This window comes from Mesoplodon mirus, assembly GCF_964341445.2.
Source record: "Mesoplodon mirus genome assembly, chromosome: 2".
Taxonomy (NCBI): domain Eukaryota; kingdom Metazoa; phylum Chordata; class Mammalia; order Artiodactyla; family Ziphiidae; genus Mesoplodon; species Mesoplodon mirus.
In genome coordinates, this window is record NC_138977.1 from 182,976,500 (window position 1) to 182,996,661 (window position 20,162).

Genomic DNA, 20,162 nt, shown 5'->3' on the forward strand with positions numbered 1-20,162 from the left:
TGCCTTCCTGGGATAAACCCCACTTGATTGTGGTTTATGATCCTTTTCACGTGCTGTTGGATTCTGTTTGCTAGTGTTTTGTTGCGGATTTTTGCATCTATGCTCCTCAGTGATATTGGCCTGTAGCTTTCTTTTTTGGTGACATCTTTGTCTGGTTTTGGTATCAAGGTGATGGTGGCCTCGTAGAATGAGTTTGGGAAGTGTTCTTCCCTCTGCTCTATTTTGGAAGTTTGAGAAGGATAGATGTTAGCTCTTCTCTAAATGTTTGATAGAATTGGCCTGTGAAGCCATCTGGTCCTGGGCTTTTGTTTGTTGGAAGATTTTTAGTCACAGTTTCAATTTCAGTGCTTGTGATTGGTCTGTTTATATTGGTCTGTCTCCTTGGTTCAGTCTCTGAAAGTTGTGCTTTTCTAAGAATTTGTCCATTTCTTCCAGGTTGTCCATTTTATTGGCATATAGTTCGTTGCTTGTAGTAATCTCTCATGAACTTTTGTATTTCTGCAGTGTCAGTTGTTACTTCTCTTTTTTCATTTCTAATTCTGTTGATTTGAGTCTTTTCCCTTTTTTTTTTTTTTGATGAGTCTGGCTAATGGTTTATCAATTTTTTTATCTTCTCAAAGAACCAACTTTTAGTTTTATTGATCTTTGCTGTTGTGTCCTTCATTTCTTTTTCATTTATTTCTGATCTGATTTTTATAATTTCTTTCTTTCTGCTAACTTTGGGGTGTTTTTTTTTCTTCTTTCTCTAATTGCTTTAGGTGTACATTTACGTTGTTTATCTGAGATTTTTATTGTTTCTTGAGGTAGGATTGTATTGCTATAAACTTCCCTTTTAGAACTGCTTTTGCTGCATCCCATAAGTTTTGGGTCATCGTGTTTTCATTGTCATTTGTTTCTAGGTATTTTTTGATTTCCTCTTTGATTTCTTCAGTGATCTCTCAGTTATTTAGTAGTGTATTGTTTAGCCTCCATGTGTTTGTATTTTTTACAGCTTTGTTTCTGTAATTGATATCTAGTCTCATAGCATTGTGGTCGGAAAAGATACTTGATACGATTTCAATTTTTTAAAATTTACCAAGGCTTGATATGTGACCAAAGATATGATCTATCCTGGAGAATGCTGCATGAGCACTTGAGAAGAAAGTGTATTCTGTTGTTTTTGGATGGAATGTCCTATAAATATCAATTAAGTCCATCTTGTTTAATGCGTATTTAAAGCTTGTGTTTCCTTATTATTTTCATTTTGGATGATTTGTCCATTGGTGAAAGTGGGGTGTTAAAAAGTCCCCTACTGTGATTGTGTTACTGTGGATTTCCCCTTTTATGGCTATTGGCCCTTGCCTTATGTATTGAGGTGCTCCTATGTTGGGTGCATAAATATTTTCAATTGTTATATCTTCTTCTTGGATCGATTCCTTGATCATTATGTAGTGTCCTTCTATGTCTCTTGTAATAGTCTTTATTGTAAAGTCTATTTTGTCTGATAGGAGAATTGCTACTCCAGCTTTCTTTTGATTTCCATTTGTATGCAATATCTTTTTCCATCCTCTCACTTTCAGTCTGTGTGTGTCCCTAGGTCTGAAGTGGGTCTCTTGCAGATAGCATATATACGGGTCTTGTTTTTGTATCCATTCAGCCAGTCTGTGTCTCTTGGTTGGAGCATTTAATCCATTTACATTTAAGGTAGTTATCGATATGTATGTTCCTGTTACCATTTTCTTAATTGTTTTGTGTTTGTTATTGTAGGTCTTTTCCTTCACTTGTTTTTCCTGCCTAGAGAAGTTCCTTGTTGTAAAGCTGGTTTGGTGGTGCTGAATTCTCTTAGCTTTTTCTTGTCTGTAAAGTTTTTAATTTCTCCATCGAATCTGAATGAGATCCTTGCTGAGTAGAGTAATCTTGGTTGTAGGTTTTTCCCTTTCATCACTGTAAATATGTCCTGCCACTCCCTTCTGGCTTGCGAGTTTCTGCTGAAAGATCAGCTGTTAACCTTATGGGGATTCCCTTGTATGTTATTTGTGGCTTTTCCCTTGCTGCTTTTAAGATTTTTTCCTTTATTTTTAATTTTTGATAGTTAGATTAATATGTGTCTTGGCGTGATTCTTCCTGGATTTATCCAGTATGGGACTCTCTGCGATTCCTGGATTTCATGGACTATTTGCTTTCCCATATTAGGGAAGTTTTCAACTATAATCTCTTCAAATATTTTCTCAGTCCCTTTCTTTTTCTCTTCTTCTTCTGGGACCCCTATAATTCGAATGTTGGTGCATTTAATGTCCCAGAGGTCTCTGAGACTGTCCTCAATTCTTTTCACTCTTTTTTCTTTATTCTGCTCTGTGGTAGTTATTTCCACTATTTTATCTTCCAGGTCATTTATCCGTTCTTCTGCCTCAGTTACTCTGTTATTGATTCCTTCTAGAGAATTTTTAATTTTATTTATTGTATTGTTCATCACTGTTTGCTCTTTAGTTCTTCTAGGTCCTTATTAAACGTTTCTTGTATTTTCTCCATTCTATTTCCAAGATTTTGGATCATCTTTACTGTCATTACTCTGAATTCTTTTTCAGGTACACTGCCTATTTCCTCTTCATTTGTTTGGTCATTGGTTTTTACTTTGCTCCTTCATCTGCTGCATATTTCTCTGTCTTCTCATTTTGCTTAACTTACTGTGTTTGGTATCTCCTTTTCACAGGCTGCAGGTTTGTAGTTCCCATTGTTTTTGGTGTCTGCCCCCAGTGGGTTACGTTGGTTCATTGGGTTGTGTAGGCTTCCTGGTGGTGGGGACTGGTGCCTGTGTTTTGGTGGTTGAGGTTGGATCTTGTCCTTCTGGTGGGCAGGACCATGTCCAGTGGTGTGTTTTGGGGTGTCTGTGATCTTATTATGATTTTAGACAGGCTTTCTGCTAATGGGTGAGGTTGTGTTCCTGTCTTACTAGTTGTTTGGCATGTGGTGTCCAGCAGTGGAGCTTGCTGGTTGTTGAGTGCAGCTGGGTCTTAGCATTGAGACGGAGATCTCTGGGAGAGCACTCGCCAGTTGATATTACGTGGGGCCGGGAGGTCTCCTGTGGTTCTGTGTCCTGAACTCAGCTCTCCCACCTTAGAGGCTCAGGCCTGACACCCAACTGGAGCACCAAGACCTTGTCAGCCACATGGCTCAGAAGAGAATGGAGGAAAAAAAAAGAAAGAAAAATAAATAAATAAATAAAATAAAGTTATTAAAATAAAAAATTATTAAAATAAGAAAATTTAAAAGTAATTTTTAAAAAAGCAGAGCAACCAAACCAATAAACAAATCCACCAAGGATAACAAGCAATAAAAACTGTACTAAGATAAACATAAAAATCAGTAACTAGTCTGTCACATACAGCAAACCCCAAGTCTACAGTTGCTCCCAAAGTCCATCTCCTCATTTTGGGGTGATTCATTGTCTATTCAGGTATTCCACAGATGCAGGGTACATCAGTTGATTGTGGAGATTTAATCTGCTGCTCCTGAGGCTGCTGGGAGAGATTCCCCTTTCTTTTCTTTGTTCGCACAGCTCCTGGGGTTCAGCTTTGGATTTGGCCCACCTCTGTGTATAGGTCACCTGAGGGCGTCTGTTCTTTGCCCAGACAGGAGGGGGTTAAAGGAGCAGCTGATTAGGGGGCTCTGGCTCACTTAGGCTGGGGTGAGGGAGGGTTACGGAATGTGGGGTGAGCCTGTGGCGGCACAGGCCGGAGTGACGTTGCAACAGCCCGAGGCGCATTGTGTGTTCTCCCGGGGAAGTTGTCCCTGGATCACGGGACCCTGGCAGTGGCGGGCTGCACAGGCTCCCGGGAGGAGAGGTGTGGACAGTGACCTGTGCTCACACACAGGCTTCTTGGTGGCGGCAGCAGCAGCCTTAGCGTCTCATGCCCGTCTCTGAGGTCCGCGCTGTTAGCCGCAGCTCGCTCCTGTCTCTGGAGCTCGTTTAGGTGGAGCTCTGAATCCCCTCTCCTTGCGCACCCCAAAACAATGGTCTCTTGATTCTTAGGCAGTTCCAGACTTTTTCCCAGACTCCCTCCCGGCTAGCCGTGGCACACTAGCCCCCTTCAGGCTGTGTTCACACAGCCAACCCCAGTCCTCTCCCTGGGATCTGACCTCCGAAGCCGAAGCCTCAGGTCCCAGCTCCCACCCGCCCCAGCGGGTGAGCAGACAAGCCTCTCAGGCTGGTGAGTGCTGGTCAGCACCAATCCTCCATGCGGGAATATCTCTGCTTTGCCCTCTGCACCCCTGTTGCTGCGCTCTCTGTGACTCCGAAGCTTCCCCCCTCCGCCCACTCCCTGTTTCCACCAGTGAAGGGGCTTCCTAGTGTGTGGAAGCTTTTCCTCCTTCACAGCTCCCTCCCAGAGGTGCAGGTCCCCTCCTGTGCCTATTCTTTTGCCTCTGTTTTTTTCTTTTTTCTTTTGTCCTACCCAGGTACGTGGGGAGTTTCTTGCCTTTTGGGAAGTCTGAGGTCTTCTGCCAGCATTCAATAGGTGTTTTGTAGGAGTTGTTCCACATATATATGTATTTTTGATGTATTTGTGGTGAGGAAGTTGATCTCCATGCATGTCTTACTCCCCCACCATCTTGGTTCATTCTTTTTTATTGTTCAGTAGTATTTTATTGTGATAATGGATCACTATATATTCATTCTGGGTTGTTTACATTTGGAAATATTATGAATAAAGCTGCTATGTACATGTCTTCTGGTGGACATACATACTTCTTTCTGTAGGAAATATACGCAGGGTGAAGTTGTGGGTTATAACCTACACATGATTTGTTTTAGTAGATATTGCCAAATAGTTCTCCAAAGTGAAGTGCCAATTTACACTCACCAGCTCTTATTCTGGGAAGGTTCTAGTTGCTCCTGGTCCTTGTCAATATTTAACATTGTCGTCTTGTAGATGTTAGCGATTCTGCTATGTGCACCTATCCTTGGGAGCAGACAGCATTCTCTCCCTTGTGCAAATGTAGACATTGAAGCTGTGGAGGTTAACTCACTCAGGCAGGGTTCCAGAGCGAGGGCACGGTGGAGGCACGTGTGTCCAGCATTAGCATTTCATTCCAGGGCACTACCTTGCCTAAGGACCTTCAGGGGATGTCTGTTTCTTAGTACCTCAAATCCAGATTCTTCCAAAAGTCCAAGTCCTCTATATCTGACCTTATCTCCCAGCTTCCTCTGTATTTACCCTGTGCTAATCACTGTGAAAATAAGCCTGAAGCACTAAAATGTCTCACTTAATCCTCATGACAGCCTTATGAAATAGGTCATATTATGATCCTTGTTTTTCAGAGTTGGGACTGGAGGTGTAGGGGGATTAAGAAAGTGGTGCAAAACCACACTGTTAGTAAGCAGCAGAGGCAGCATTCAAACCAGGCCAACTAGCTCCAGAAAAAGCTCTCTGAACTCTGACTTCTGGTCCTCCCTCTAAATCTAATATCGTGCTGTATGAACCTGGTGGAGAAGCCAGGTGCAGGTGACTTCAGAAGCAGGTTTCCTCTGCCTGCCTGCTCAGCTCATACCAAACCCTCACAGGATCTCGGAAATGAGATTTTACACCTCTCTCTAGTTGTCCCATACGTATTGCCTTTCTTCAATTAGGTTTGAGTTTTCTAGAATGAGGCTTAGTTCCAGACATTTGGTACCTATTTGGTAAACAGGACATGCGAACTCATGCACACAGGGCCAGGACTCGAGGCAGGCTGGTTGGGAAATGAGGAAGCCGCGGTGGGAGGGGCTGGGGATGAGGAACTGGCAAGAGGAAGACCCATCGTCACCTATAACATCCACAGGAGTAGGCTGAGGGTCATTCAGTCTAGTTATTGGCGTGGCTACGTAGGGAATGACCCTGATATTAAGGTTGCTTAATTTTCAAGTCCCAGGCTGTCCATCCAGGACAGAGAAGGACCTCAGGCAGCAGCTGGACACACTGAGGCTAGAGTTAGTGTCCAGAAAGAGTGACTGGGCACAGCTGGTTAAGGGAGCTGGGCTCCAGCAAGGCGCTAGTGTGCAGCCACAATGGAGGCTCAGCCATGTGGCCGAGACCAGGTTATGGTTTGAGGCAAACAGGTGCCTGGGTCCCCTCAGGGTACTGGGTATCACTTCAGTGCAACATGATCTATTCCAGAGCCCTGACTGGTGCGGAAGGGGCTCCTCAAGCCCTGGCAGCCTTGGACAGGGTTTGTCCAGGGTCTGTAACTGGGAGCATTAGCACTGAGCTGGGGAAGGCTGGCGTCAACCCTAATTGGCAAGTTCCTTGAGCACAGAGACCATGTCACACCACATAGAGGCAGTATGGGGAAGGCAGTCAGACGTTATAGCCAGGTTGCCTGGGTTCAACTCCTGGCTCTGCCCCTTATCTGCTGGTTGAACGTTAACATGCTACTTAACCTCTCTGTGTCTTTGTCTTCCCATCTGTAAAATAGGGGTAAATATAAAACGTGCCTCAGAGGGTTGTTGTGAGGTGAGAAGAGGAATTTGTGTGAAGCCCTTAGAGCAAGCCTACACGTATTAAACCCTTCCTCAATTGATGACCAGTATCCTGTTCTAATCCACAGTTTTAGGTGTCCTGCAGTAAGGGGTCTTGTTGAGAGTCTCAGAAAGGAGGTCATCTCCCTAGATTTCAAATCTTCTGGTTCCTATGCAGCCCCAAGTTATGCTCCCATGCACCTCCTCTCATGAAGTGTGTCCCTGATCAGCCCTCAACAGGTTCTGGAGACAGCGCCTGGGAACAGACATTCCCAGCCAGCATGCTGCAGTTCCTTGGCCTCGTGCACAGCACCTACCCCCAGGATCCGGCCTGGCGGGCCCCAGAGTTCCTCCAGACCTTGGCTGCAGTCACCTTCCCCCTGGGAACCCATCAGGTAGGACATGCCTCTGCCCTACCACGGTGAGAGCAGGGGTGAGCGTCATCACCCTTCAAAGGCAAAGGACAAAATTCCTCCCCACCCCTCCCCAAATTAAAATACATTTAAGGCAACTTAGCTGAAACCTTAAGTAAACAACTTGGGTAATTTTCCTTCTCTTTATGAGATGATGCTTCAGGTCATTTTTGGCTCTGAGAGTCAATAAGTTTTTGAGTTGTCAGGAATCTCAGTAATGAGAAATTTGATGGTAGATCAAGTCCAATTTTATATGGAATACCCACACATTGTTGATCATATGAAACAACAGATTCCACCCCAGGAAACCTGCGGCCGGTGCCCCAGCCAGGGGAGGGGTGGAACTGTCACAGTGTCCCATCTTCTTTGCAGCACACTTGTCCTGTTTACAGGCCACAGCATCTTTCAATCAGAGGGTTTGCCAGGGCCCAGCTGGGAGCGCAGAGGGACCAACCGGGTCTTGAGGACAAAGTGTGGGTGTGGGGGTAGAGAGGGCGCTACAGGAAGAGATGTGAGTGAGTTTGAGAGCAAGAGCCAGTCCCAGCCAATCAGGGGACTCAGTGGGCTAAGAGCATCTGGGACCTGAGAGGAGCGGGCGAGGACAGGCGTGAAGACAGGTGCAGGAGGAGGAAGAGCAGAAATCTGCTCATCACCCGTCGTGATAGAATAGGAGGTGAGACCCAGCCAGGGAGAGTGAATTAGTGACGCCTGTCTACAAATCAGTAACTGTAGCCAAAGGAACACGCTAGGTATGTTGGTAAGTAGAGGGTCTGGAAGCCATGCCAAGCACAGTGAGGTCAGATAATATTTGCTCTGTAATTATTTGCTAAATGACCAAGTGAATGAACCTGCTCTTTTAGCTCTTCTTTTCTAGAAGTGTATCCATGGTGCCAGCCTCCATCTCCTGAGCACCTGCAACAGCCCTGAGCCTGGTGCTTCACATTCCCTAACATACCCTGATGCAGGAGGTGTTAAAGGGGAAGGGGAGATTCAGGGAGGTGAAGCGGCACAGACTGGTTTCCTCCCGGTTTAGTGGGACGATGAGACCCATCTCACAAAAGAGTTGAGGAGATGAAACATGCCACAGCTTATGTGATTAATAAGTGACAGAACCAAGATTTACACCTCAGTCTCTCACCCCAAAGCCCATGTCCTTTCCATCGGTCAGTTTAAAATAACATTAAATGACCTAATAAAATCTGAGTATTTAGTTTTAATAAAAAGACAAAATGTAAAGACTAGAAGATTTGCAAAAAGATAAAATAGTTTGATGGGTTAATATCAACTAAAGCAACATACTAGAAAAGTAGGTAGAAAAAAGATGAAATGAAGAGCGAAGGAAGGCACTGTGAGCAGCACTGAAGGGGGTGGGGGATGGGACCCCCACCCAGAAGCCAGGCAGGCAACCCTACAGACTGCCCCTCACCATTCCCCCCACCTGGAGCGGGCTGGGCCCTGGAGTCAACGGCCTGACCTTCTCAGCCCAGATCCCCACCTCAGCCCCTCGCCCACAGGCCAGGCTCGCCATCTGCTGAGTCAGGGTTCCAGCCGGCTGCCCACCAGCAGCCACAGAGCACACTCTGACCCAGGCCTCTGCCTCCCCACGCTCAATAGTTCCTGCCTGAGGGAGGGCCTGGCCCAAAGTCACCTCCCAGCCTGCTGTGGATGAGACAGGCCCCAGTTCCAGAGCTCTTATCCCCATAGCTCCTTGCCTTGTTTCAGCTCCAAGTCGGCTCCAAAAGGCCTTTGTTGCACAGAACACATGACAGACTTCCTGCATGCAAAAGGCTGGTGGCCAAAAGGGTTTCTATTTGCTATGATTTTATATGGCATCTTTCCAGTCAAGGCCGCATGGCGCTAATTAATGCAGTCATCACCTCCCTAGGTGCTGTTAAATTCATTTTATGGCTTAATTAAGAATTGCTGCACTAATTTTATGAATGAGCCAAGGGAGAAACCAACAGACAAACGTGAATGAAAAGTTCATGGGCTAGGAGTCAGGCATCCCTGGCCGGGTGTCCTTGGGCGTGTCATTTGGCCTCCCAGCATCTCCATGTCTTCCAGGATGTATCTGGGCTAATGACCCCCATCTCATTTATCTCCCAATATTTTTATAAATGTAAAACTGAGAAAGTGAAGGCCAAGGCACTTCAGGGACTTGGACGCCAGGACTGGCTGAAGTCCTACTTCTCTTCCCACCTAAAGGTCCTATCTGTCAACATCAGCAGAGCCTGGCAGGCAGTAAAGGTGAGGGCCCCACAGGAAGGTGGGATCCAGCTATCTTGGCCGCACACCAGGGTCAGGAATTGCTACATGCACTATTTCTCACTGCATCCTCACACATCTTCGTGTGTTCCTTTCCATCACTACTATTTGACTGATGGGGAGCTGTGGCACCGAGGAGGGAAGTGCTTTGCACGGGATACATCCTGGGCTTCCTCGCTGAGCACTGCAGGTCTCTCTTGCTCTGTGCCCAGCTTCTGTCCACACTCCCACCCATCTGGAGTTCGGAGGCCACAGCAGGCCATCTTTGAGCCCTGGGACTCTGGGTGAGCTGCCTACCTCCTCGAAGCCTCAGTTTCCTTACACGTTAATGGGTTTGATGAGAATCCCACCATGCACACCTCAGAGGTGGATGTGAGAGCGCTTTGAGGCAGGGTAGGCCGCTCATGCTGAGGTTCTCTTGTCTTTGAGGGGGCCGTGACTGAGTCTACCCAGGACACCAGCAGTCCTGAGGCTGAGCCTGAAGGCAACAGCACTGAGGAGGGTCTGCAGGCTCCTGCTGAGTCACATCCCACCCGGAAGCAGCTGAGGGAGTTCATGCAGCTACTCTTGAGGGAGCTCTTGCTTGGGGCTTCCAACCCCAAGCAGTGGCAGCCGCTGGAGGTGCTCCTGGAGGTGGGTTGGAAAGGGTGTCACTGGGCTCTGTGCTGTGGGAGGGCATGGGCACTGGGAGGGCATGAGCACCATGAGGGCTGGGTGTGCCCAGGGAGACCTGAGGGCTGATCTCTTGAGAGAGCTCATCCAGGCCTGTCCATGCCAGTTGGCTGGTGGTCAGGAACCTCTCCTGGCGCTGCAGTGATTGGTGGGAGAGCATCCCCTAGAAACCACAGGCCCCGGCAGAGCAGGGAGCTCACCAAGCAGCAAGTCAATAGATGAATGAGGGCAGGTCTTAGCCAGGTTTCTAGAAGCAGAGCCTGAGACAGTGATTTTGTGGAAGTACTTTTTGGGGGGCGGTGCTCTCAGGAAAGCAGAGAAGGGATGCAGAGGAGAACAGGGGAGAACCTAGCCAGGATGTGGTCTCAGCAGTAGCCTAGATCAGAGCAGTAGTGTGCTATCTGCATCCCAGAGTTGGCCCCACCTTAAGGCACCTGACAGGTGGTCATTGGCTGTGGGCCCCCCACCCCTTGACTCCTTGCCCTAGGGAGTAGGCATTGCTTCCTGGTTGAGGCAGTTTGGTCAGCAGAGGACAGTGCCCCAGAGAAGGGGCAGTTGTGAGCTATTGGCAGCCCAAACTCCCAGAAGTGGCAGTATTAGCATATGGGCCAGGCAGAGGGACCTGGTGGGCACTGAGTGGACATCGTGGCCATGTGGCTGCTGTCTTAGTCCAGGGTTTACTTCCAGGCTTCTCCAGACAATGCCACCGGCCAACAGAAGCGAGACTTTCAATCTGAGGTCTTGCTTTCCACCATGGAAATATTTCACGTGATGAGTGGAGGTCAGGCACCAATGCTTAGAGGTGAGTGGGGGTGGATGACTTGCTCCTCTTGTTCATGACACAAAGCTGCTGACAGCTGAGCAGCACAGTCACAATCCTGCCAGCCACTGACCCCAGGACTCTAGAGGAAGTCTAGGCTGCAGGACTGTAGGGTGCTTTAGGAACCACAGGAAGATGCTGTCCACCTGTTCTTGTTGTTCACAAGAGCTCAGTGACCTTGCTCAGAGACCCCAGGGATGGCATACTTACTACTTTCCATGTCACCCCTGCCATTGTTGGGTCAGTCAGAGATGGAAAGTCCTGTTTTCTGAGTCAAAATCAGTTCGCCTCTAGCTTCAGTAGAATTTTCTTCTTCCTGTGAGGGGAGTCAAGATGTCAACCTGAATTTAACATTCTTCTGCTCACCTATGCCTGGGCACAGCAAATGTTTCTTAAATGAATGAACCTGGGTGAAGACGCTGCCATTGCCCCTAAGAAGTTCAAACTGAAACTTCATTCAGAACATTTGGTTCCGAGGCAGCTGTACCTTCCCGACAAGATTAAACAAGAGTTCTTTCTGTGGTTCTTGAGTCATGGAATCCTTAGTGATACAGCTCATCTTCTGGGCTCCTCTTGCCCCACAGTGCAGAAGCCCTGACTTTTCTGGGGTATCTGGTTTCTGAGGTATCTGAAGTGTGGTAGGGTAGTGGAGTGATGAAAAGCGTGAGCTTGGTAGCCCAGTTCTGAGCATGGCTCTGTCACTGGACAGTGGTGTTACTCCGGGCAGGTGCCTGACCCTGTGAGTGAGGAGGATAGTCGTGGCTAACTTAGAGTGTTGCTTTAAAGATTAACTGAGATCGTTGCATCCATGTCTGAGCACAACGCCTGCTGTGTTGGTGAGCACAGATAGATGACCCGACCTTACAGCTTCATCCTCTGCCCAAATAACAGCAGGGCCTTGGGTCACCATGACAGCCTTCCCATTACCCTATGCCTTAAATTCTCACCCACTCTTCTTCCAAATGGCCACTGGAAGAAATACTGCTCTGTACTTGCCTCCTCCCCATTTGGTTTATATCACTGATTGTTCAAGATTGATTTACTTTGAATAAATGTGTGTTCATTGGGCACCTATTGTATATAAGACCCCATTTTTGGAGCAACAGAGTACACACAGGGTTACAGTGGACTGTACAGAGGTGAGTAAGATGTGGTTGGTTACCAAGAGGGGCTTGGAGATTGTTGTGGAGAGAAAGCAGTTTAGACCGATGATTTCTCAGCCTTGGTCTGTCACCCTCCCCCAACCCCCAGGTACTAGAGAGCCTCAGCCAAATGCAGAAGCTGCTGCTGCTCCTTCACTTGCCAGCATCTCCCACTTCATCCAGAAGCTGGTGGAGAAGCTGTACAGTGGAATGTTCTCAGCAGACCCCAGGCACATCCTTCTCTTCATCACGGAGCACATAATGTTGGTAAGAACCTCAGGTTGGCCCTGGTGGTAAGGCTTCTGCTGACCCACCAGGTATCTGTATGACACTGCTGGCTGCTGTCCACTTGGTTCATATTGACCTGCTGTCCTTCCTGGAAATAGAATCTGAGATGGGTGGGAGGAAGGAGGAGGACCATTACTGCCCAGGTTAATACCTAGTAGATGTTGAGCACCCTGCAGTGTTCTCACCTTGGGCCACCTGAGATCCATCTCGGTGATTAGGGGCCGCAGCCCCCTGCACAGACACCTCCTAGACTCTGCACACCCCACTTTGGGTTTTTACTGTGAATGTTGGTTTAATCTTAATTATTGTTATTCCTCATCAACAAAGGGCGAAAAAGGTCTTTATCTCCAAAAGTTCTATTTCATTTTCTTCTATAAAATCCACCTCCATTTGTCATATTTGGGCCTTCTTGAATTTGAAGAAAGAGTCTATTTTTTCCTGGTCCTGTTTTTCTTGCATGTGCTTTCCCTGTCTCTCTCTCTCTTTCTCCATCTACATACATACCTATGCATGCCAGTGCATGCCTGTATATACACCTAGATGTAAGTATGTGTGTGCACATGTGTACACATTCTTCATTGTACACAGGCATATGCAAAGACTCAAACAATCTCAAAATTCTAGAGTTGAACCCTTTTTTTGGTCCTTCCTTCTCATTTCATTCTGGAAACCTTTCCTGACAAGTGGCCATTCACTGTTTCCTTGAACCATCCTTGTGTGAGGAGCTCTCAATGGTACAAGGGGGTTCCAGTCAGCAGGACACCTGTGATTGTTGGGAAGCGCTTTCTCTTACCAAGCAGAAATCTGACTCCAGCAGCTCCTGCCTGCAGCTCTCGGTGCATTCTCTGTGGCAGAATCCAGGAGAGCCCCTCTCTTTCCTCTTCATGCCTCGTAGAGACAATGACATCAGTGCCCCCAGCACCCTTCTGTCTGTGGAGTCCCCTGCAGACCCCAGGACTGGGCCTTGGCACAGTTCCTAGATTGATAGTCAGTCTGGCTGATGCACAGTTCTAGGCAACCTGAAAAGAATGTATTCAGAGGTTTCTTCAAGAATAACTCCTAGGGCCTCCCTGGTGGCGCAGTGGTTGAGAGTCCGCCTGCCGATGCAGGGGATACGGGTTCGTGCCCCGGTCTGGGAGGATCCCATATGCCGCGGAGCGGCTGGGCCCGTGAGCCATGGCCGCTGCGCGTCCGGAGCCTGTGCTCCGCAACGGGAGAGGCCACAACAGTGAGAGGCCCGCATACCGCAAAAAGAAAAAAAAAAAAAAAAAAAAAAAGAATAACTCCTAGAGGGAGAAATATCCCTTGTCAGCTCTGAGGGGATTAAAATCAGATTCTTGGGAGGTCGTGTTGAAAATGAGAGTAGCCACTGAGCTCCTGTCTTAGCGAGTTTGGGCTGCTATTACAGAGAACCATAGACTGGGTGACTTAGCAGCAAACATTTACTTCTCGGGGTTCTAGAGGCTAGGAAGTCCAAGATCAAGGTGCCAGCAGATCTGTTGTCTGGTGAGGCTCTCTTTCTGGTTTTAGAGAGAGGGTCATCTTTTCATTGTACCCTCAACATGATGGAGAGAGTGAGGAAGCAAACTCTCACTTATCTCTTCCTATAAGGGCACTAATCCCATCATAAGAGCTCCATCCCCATGACCTAATTACCTCCAAGAGACCCCATCTCCAAATATATCACACTGGGGGACTAGGGTTTCAACATATGAATTTTGGGGTGACACTAACATTCAATCTATAGCAGCTCCCCAACGGTCTAAGCAAATACTCAGAGCTAATATCAAAGAGCTGGTGCCTCCTGGGGCTGATATGTCTTCAGTAGGGTGCCAGGCCCAAGGACTCTCACTACCCACATCTACCATTCTTCTCTCCTGCTCGCTGCCTGTGACTCGCACACCTCTTAACCTCAGTTTGAAAGATGTGACCCATCTGTAGAGTAGGAGAGGATGATGATAAAAACATGAACCCCGGGCTTCCCTGGTGGCGCAGTGGTTGAGAGTCTGCCTGCCGATGCAGGGGACACGGGTTCGTGCCCTGGTCCGGGGAGATCCCACATGCCGCGGAGTGGCTGGGCCCATGAGCCATGGCCTCTGAACCTGTGCGTCTGGAGCCTGTGCTCCGCAACGGGAGAGGCCACAACAGTGAGAGGCCCACGTACCGCAAAAAAAAAACAAACATGAACCCCAAATTCCAGCAGGTTTAAATAAAACTTAATTAGTATAAACACTTGCATTACCTATGAGATTTGAGGAGAGCAATCTATAACTAACAAATGAACTTTCTAATAGACTGAAACATTTTGCACATAATTTTTGTTCTATGGATTCTTTTCAATGAAGCTAAACAGATGGATGGCTTCAGTGTTAAGGCCACAAATCAGGACCTTCTGCCTTCCCCCTCTAAATCTCTCATGAACTAAAATCCATTGGATGCACATCTCCTTTAGAAGATATAGTAGTTAACAGCACGGCTCACGTGTCTGGTGTGGGTTTGACTCTTGCTGACCACCTACCTCTCCTACCTCTCAGACTCTCAGCCTTCTTATCCCTAAGGTGGGATAATCTTAGTGTCTGCTTTACGACATTATGATGTTTAAATGAGGCAATATATGTAAACATACGCAAACAAATACAAAAATGCTTAGCATGATAACTGGAATACTCTAACAATCTATACCTGATAACTAGTATTAATAACATTTTTTTAAACTAGACCCTATTAATAGCATGTTCTTATATACTGAATGTCAACCATGTTACCAGTATTTCAGAAATCTCTGGTCCCCATGTCTACTTTACATAATATGACTGTGGTAAACTTTTAATTTTTTAACACCAATTTTTGGTAAATTTAAACGTTTGAATTCCCTTTATTGGTCATCCACTTAAATAGAAGCTCCAAGGTTGAGGAAGGTAGTCCTTTTTGATTTTAGAAATGTCACTTTTTGAAATACAGAAAAGAATCTGAGATTGTATCATTTTCACAGTTAACTGGGTTGGTATCTAAACTTCAAAGTGTTCACAAGTATGTGTCTGTGTGTGTTTATTTTATGACACAGGTCATCGAGAACGCCTCTGCTCAGAGGGAAGCTGTCATCGGTGCTCTATACAGCAGTTTAAATAAAGTCATTCTTTATTGCCTCTCCAAGCCCCAGCAGTCCCTCTCCGAATGCCTCAGCCTTCTCAACATCCTGGGCTTTCTTCAGGAACACTGGGACATTATCTTTGCCACCTATAATTCTAACGCCAGCTTCCTCATGTGTCTCATGCATTGTCTTCTGCTGCTCAGTGCAAGAAGGTTAGAGCTGCCCACTTGTCTCCTTGCTTGCCAGTGGTCAATGCAGGAAAGAAAGCTTTAGAGGACACTTGATTGAAGTCGATCAATTATAGATGATACAATCCTTTTGTTTATCTGGTTGTCCAAATTATGTGCAATATTTGATAATACGGTAAGTAGTCCTCAAACCTGTCCATGTGACTAAACAGCTAGGAGCATCATGAAATAATAATTTAACATATTTCCATAATTCTCAGGCTGTAAGATACTTCATTGATTTAATTTGGGTGGGGAGAGGCAGGCAGAAAACTCCAACATTAAATACATACATTGATTTTATGATGCAGCCAGGTTTCAGAAATACTCACTTTTGATAAATGAAATCTTAGAATGGGAAAATATATAATAAATTAAATCATGCAAGCCAGGAATAATTTTGCTTGCAGGGAAAAAAAAACAAAACGAAAAAACCACACATACACAGACACACACAATTTGTGATATAAAATGACATCCATAAGCATCCTTGTATAAGAAATACGAATACAAATCTATTAAATTATTAAATAAAGCTATTTAAATCCCTTTCCTGAAGTTCAAAGTTTGAAAACGTTAGATTTTTCTGTGTATGTGCACTTTCTCTCTCTCTCTGTGTGGTAGTAGGTATATATCATACATCATGTGTGCCTTGGCATTATACTGCCTAAGAATATTGTCTCTTATTAATAGAATCATGTTGAGGAAGAGAGGACTATGAGATATTACACTTTACTCTTGTCCTTTTCTCAGTTGTGTTTATCCCAGTACAAATTTGATTACTTGAAAAAAAGTCCCCCAAATCCTGTCGAGTTGACTATTGAACGTTACAAACTACGAGTTGACTTGTCTAAAAACACTCTGGGAAGCACTGGAAAACACTCCTAGCCCAGAGGAGGTATTTGCCTTTTTATTTGTTTGAAATAAAATAATCCATTTTCAGTGTATGGATTAAATTGGGGAAGTGCTTCTTTCTTTTCTGTATTTCAAGAATTAGGCCCTATCCATACTGGAAGCATGGGTAAGAGGAGCAGAATGCCAGCTGATTCGTGTGCTTGAAGTTCTGCCCTCCCCTCTGTATAGCAAAGCGGCCTCCGAAGTCCAAAGGGACTTTATTCTGGAAATTTCAAGAATGGACATCCTTATATGCTGGTTATTTTTTCATTTCCTTGTTTGTCATTTTTGGTTCAATCCACAAACTTGTACTGAGTGTCTGTTCTGCTTGGTTGGGTGAGGGGCCCAGAGAAGAGGGTACTTGGACATGAACACGGCCAGGAGTTCTGGAGCACATGGTCCATGGGGAACCTAATATGTAAACCACTTCGCCCCACTTAGAACCAGCTGTATGATGTGCAGGGTTCCAGCAGAGTATAAATGCGGGGCTCTTATTCAAAAATTACTAAGAATTTCAAGATGGTGACAGCAGAGCCCAAGCATGGGACCCTTCTGAGTTCGGACCATACACAGCTGCACAGGTTACAGGCCCATGAAGCTGGCCCCAGGCCCATTCCATGAGGGATGAGATTAGTGCCAAGCAAAGGCAGAGTTCAATGCAAAAAGAAATGACCAGTTCTCATGATGGATAAACCAGGAGAGGTTGAGGTCTGTTTGGGAGCATAGATTGGATTTAATAAGATAGGGACAAAGAGAAGGTGTTTTTCTTTTTTTCTAGAATGCTTTCGTATAATACCTGTCATGGAAGTTGTCATAGGTGTTTGCTTTAACTTGATTAGACAAGTTTTCTTCATATTGATGTGTACTGAGGTTGCAAGATAATTATTTATAATAAAGAACAATGGAATGATCCCAAAGAAACTGGAGTTCATAGTGAACAATCTCTTGTCTACTAGTTATCCAGAAGGATTTGGATTGGAACCCAAGCATAGAATGACTCCTTATCATCAAGTCTTTCTTTCTCCAAATGAAGAAGTGAGAGAAAAAAGAGAAGACTTTCCAAGCTTGAGCAATGGTACATTTTATTTGTTGTTTATTTTGGGGGGAGTAGAAGGTGGTGGTAACTGCTAGGGTTGCATTCTTCAGTTTTTTCTTCCTAAGATAAGGAAGCAAATATTACTAAGATTCTTAAAAGACAGAAGATGTCCTAGGAAATCCTAGAACAATGTAGTAATACAGCAAGGTAACCTGATAGAGAATAAAATTGGAATGGTCTTTGTATACAAGAAATAGAATGGATGGGTGTATGGATGGATGGATGGATAGATGAGGAGAAAGCTCTGTGAGACTTGGTGAGACTAAGAACTTGGTGTACTAAAATACTAGAGAACCTCACTATAAGTTGATTTCACTTCTCAACTGGTCTCTTGACTTTTCCTTTGGACCACTAGATGTGGAAACTGGTGTGCCATATCACTCAGTTCAAGCCATTACCTAGATAGGCTCTCAGCTTTCTTCTCTAGAAAATAGGAATGGAGTAAAGAAGCTCATTACTTTATGAGATTTCTGGCTTAATGGAGTTTATTCTTGGATTCGATAATATCAAATCAAGTTAAAAGGATGGCAGTTTGTGGAAAAAAAAAAAAGGCAGCCAGATCCATGTGTCTGAGAGATTTCTCCCTCTTGATGCAGGAAGACTCAGCAGAACTTCTTCCACCACTTTAGTTTGCCAGCTGTGCCACTTATCTTGTGACATCTTGTGATGCCAGGTGGTAGGCACAAGGATCCTTATTTTCTGGTCAGATAGGTGCCCAAAGCCAGTGCTCAAAAATCTTCTATGTTTAGAGTTTACTGTCTTGCAGTGTTAATTACAACATGAACATTTGCGTTTTGGGATTTAACTAGTAGAGTGGACTGAGCAATTTCCATCCCCCTAGGGTGAGAAAAACAAACTGTAGAGGCTGGTACCAAAGGGCAGACCCAGTGACCCAAGATCAGAGGGAAGTTAGGCACAATTCAGGGCATTATGTTTATGGGGTATAGCAGGTAGAACTGGCTTGGTAAATTCGTCTGTCTCTGCAAATCCAGGGCACTGAGGTGGGTAGGTAGTTGGAAGCATGATTCAGTGCCAGGAGAGAGGACTGGCTTGGTTGCTGGGCCCCTGGGCACAGTCTTGGGTTCAGTGTCTATTCCCCTGAGGGGCCAACATAAAAGTCAAGGTTGGAAGGAGCTCTTTTGGGGGGAGCTATTTTGTTACCTAGAGCTTACACAAGGTTTCTCTCTGGTATATAACTGAATAGGGGGCATGTGAAACAGGCAGGACTTGGTGGTAGAGGTCGGGGAGAGGCCAGCTCACAGGGATGTTGGTAGCATTGTTATCAGTCCTGCATCTCCACATACTGACTGCTATCTGGCTGGAGTTTGCAAAGCTGGGGTAATGTTCAAGAATGATGCACATAAAAACAACCATGATATGCCATCTCCTGGCTGTCTCTGGGAGAAGCACTGAGGCTGTCCTGATTGTGTGATGTACTCTCTCCATTAGTCCAGCACAACATCCAGAAGACTGTTCAGACTCTCTGGCAGCAGCTCGTGGCACAGAGACGGCAGGAGCTGGAGGATAACTTCAAGACTGATCTTTCTGTGAAACCTGGAGAGAGTGAAGTGAAGATTGAGGAGGTCACCCCACTCTGGGAAGAGATGATGCTCAAGGCCTGGCAGCATTACCTAGGTCTCTGTCCGCTTGGCTTCAGGGAATGGAACTTCTGAGTCTCATAGAACCAGGCTCCCCCAGGGTTTCACTCAGGGCTCAAAGCCTTTTACACCAGACCTTGTGTCTCATCCCTCTGGTGGGTGGGATTTATATCACTGAAGCCTCATGAATCTTTGCTCACAAAGAATGAATGCTGCTTTGCATCTTGGTGAAAGGAAGGCCAGAGGTGCCAACCAAGCAGCAGATTCTAGTAATCTCTCAGAGGGAAGGGCCACTATGTCAGAGCTCTAGCCTGGGCTCTGGAACTTAGGGTGCTAGGTCCTGCCCTGATATTTACCTACCAGGTTTGAAACCTTGCGCCAAGTCAGGCTCAGTCACCTGGAGCCTCAGGTTCTTCATGTTCCAAGTAAAACTCTTCATCCCAAAGATATTAACCTCCCTTGCATTCTACCAGTGACTCAACATTTTTACTCTATTAGCCAATGCAGCTGTAGGAATAATGGTTACGCTTCTTTTTAAAGAGGTCATTACTCTCAAGTTATGGCTCATATATTGTTTTAAGTCTTTCAGCATCACGAAGTTCACAGTAATTCAAACCTGTAGCCTGGGCTGTTTTCCTTACTGGAGGCAGGCACACTGGGCTTGTGCCCCCTGGCTTGCCCTTTGAAAGCCAAGCAAGGTGTAGAAATAGTGTGTGTTTGTTTCCCTCTTAACTTCACCTCTGATGGTCTTTGCCTCTCTGTCGCCAGCATCTGAAAAGAAGTCACTGGCCAGTCGCTCAAGTGTCAGACACCACAGCAAAGTCCCTTCGTGGAGTGGAAGCTTGTCCTCAGCCATGAGGCTGATGCCCGGGCGGCAGACCAAGAACCCTGAGTGCAAAGCAGAGGTGAGCCCAGACCCCTTTTCCTTAGAGAACATCAGGCATTCGCTTCAAACCCCCATGTATCATGTCCTCTCTCTCTTTTGTCACTGGATGTGATCTAACTCCATGTTCTTCTGAGCATTTACGGGTAATGCATGTGGCTTCCCAGTTGAGACTACATCTGTGGGAGTCAGGTCTTAGGTTAGCTTTAACCAGAAGCGAATATGGGCTCCACTTGAGTGCCAAGAGCAGCTGTTTCTTTTGGCATTAAAACCCAAACCAATCCTTGTTCCCATTCTCTTT

At 45.9% G+C, this 20,162-nt stretch overlaps 1 protein-coding gene across 1 annotated transcript in view; it reads left to right on the top strand.

Moving 5' to 3' along the window:
• WDFY4 (WDFY family member 4) overlaps nucleotides 1-20,162 on the top strand; it is a 294,420-nt gene that overhangs the window by 140,820 nt on the left and 133,438 nt on the right. The window contains exons 32-39 of the mRNA XM_082637674.1: nucleotides 6,703-6,867; nucleotides 9,580-9,783; nucleotides 10,510-10,624; nucleotides 11,894-12,051; nucleotides 15,137-15,375; nucleotides 17,241-17,359; nucleotides 18,830-19,015; nucleotides 19,747-19,883. Coding sequence (XP_082493800.1) covers nucleotides 6,703-6,867; nucleotides 9,580-9,783; nucleotides 10,510-10,624; nucleotides 11,894-12,051; nucleotides 15,137-15,375; nucleotides 17,241-17,359; nucleotides 18,830-19,015; nucleotides 19,747-19,883 — 1,323 coding nt within the window. The remainder of the gene's footprint in view (nucleotides 1-6,702; nucleotides 6,868-9,579; nucleotides 9,784-10,509; nucleotides 10,625-11,893; nucleotides 12,052-15,136; nucleotides 15,376-17,240; nucleotides 17,360-18,829; nucleotides 19,016-19,746; nucleotides 19,884-20,162) is intronic.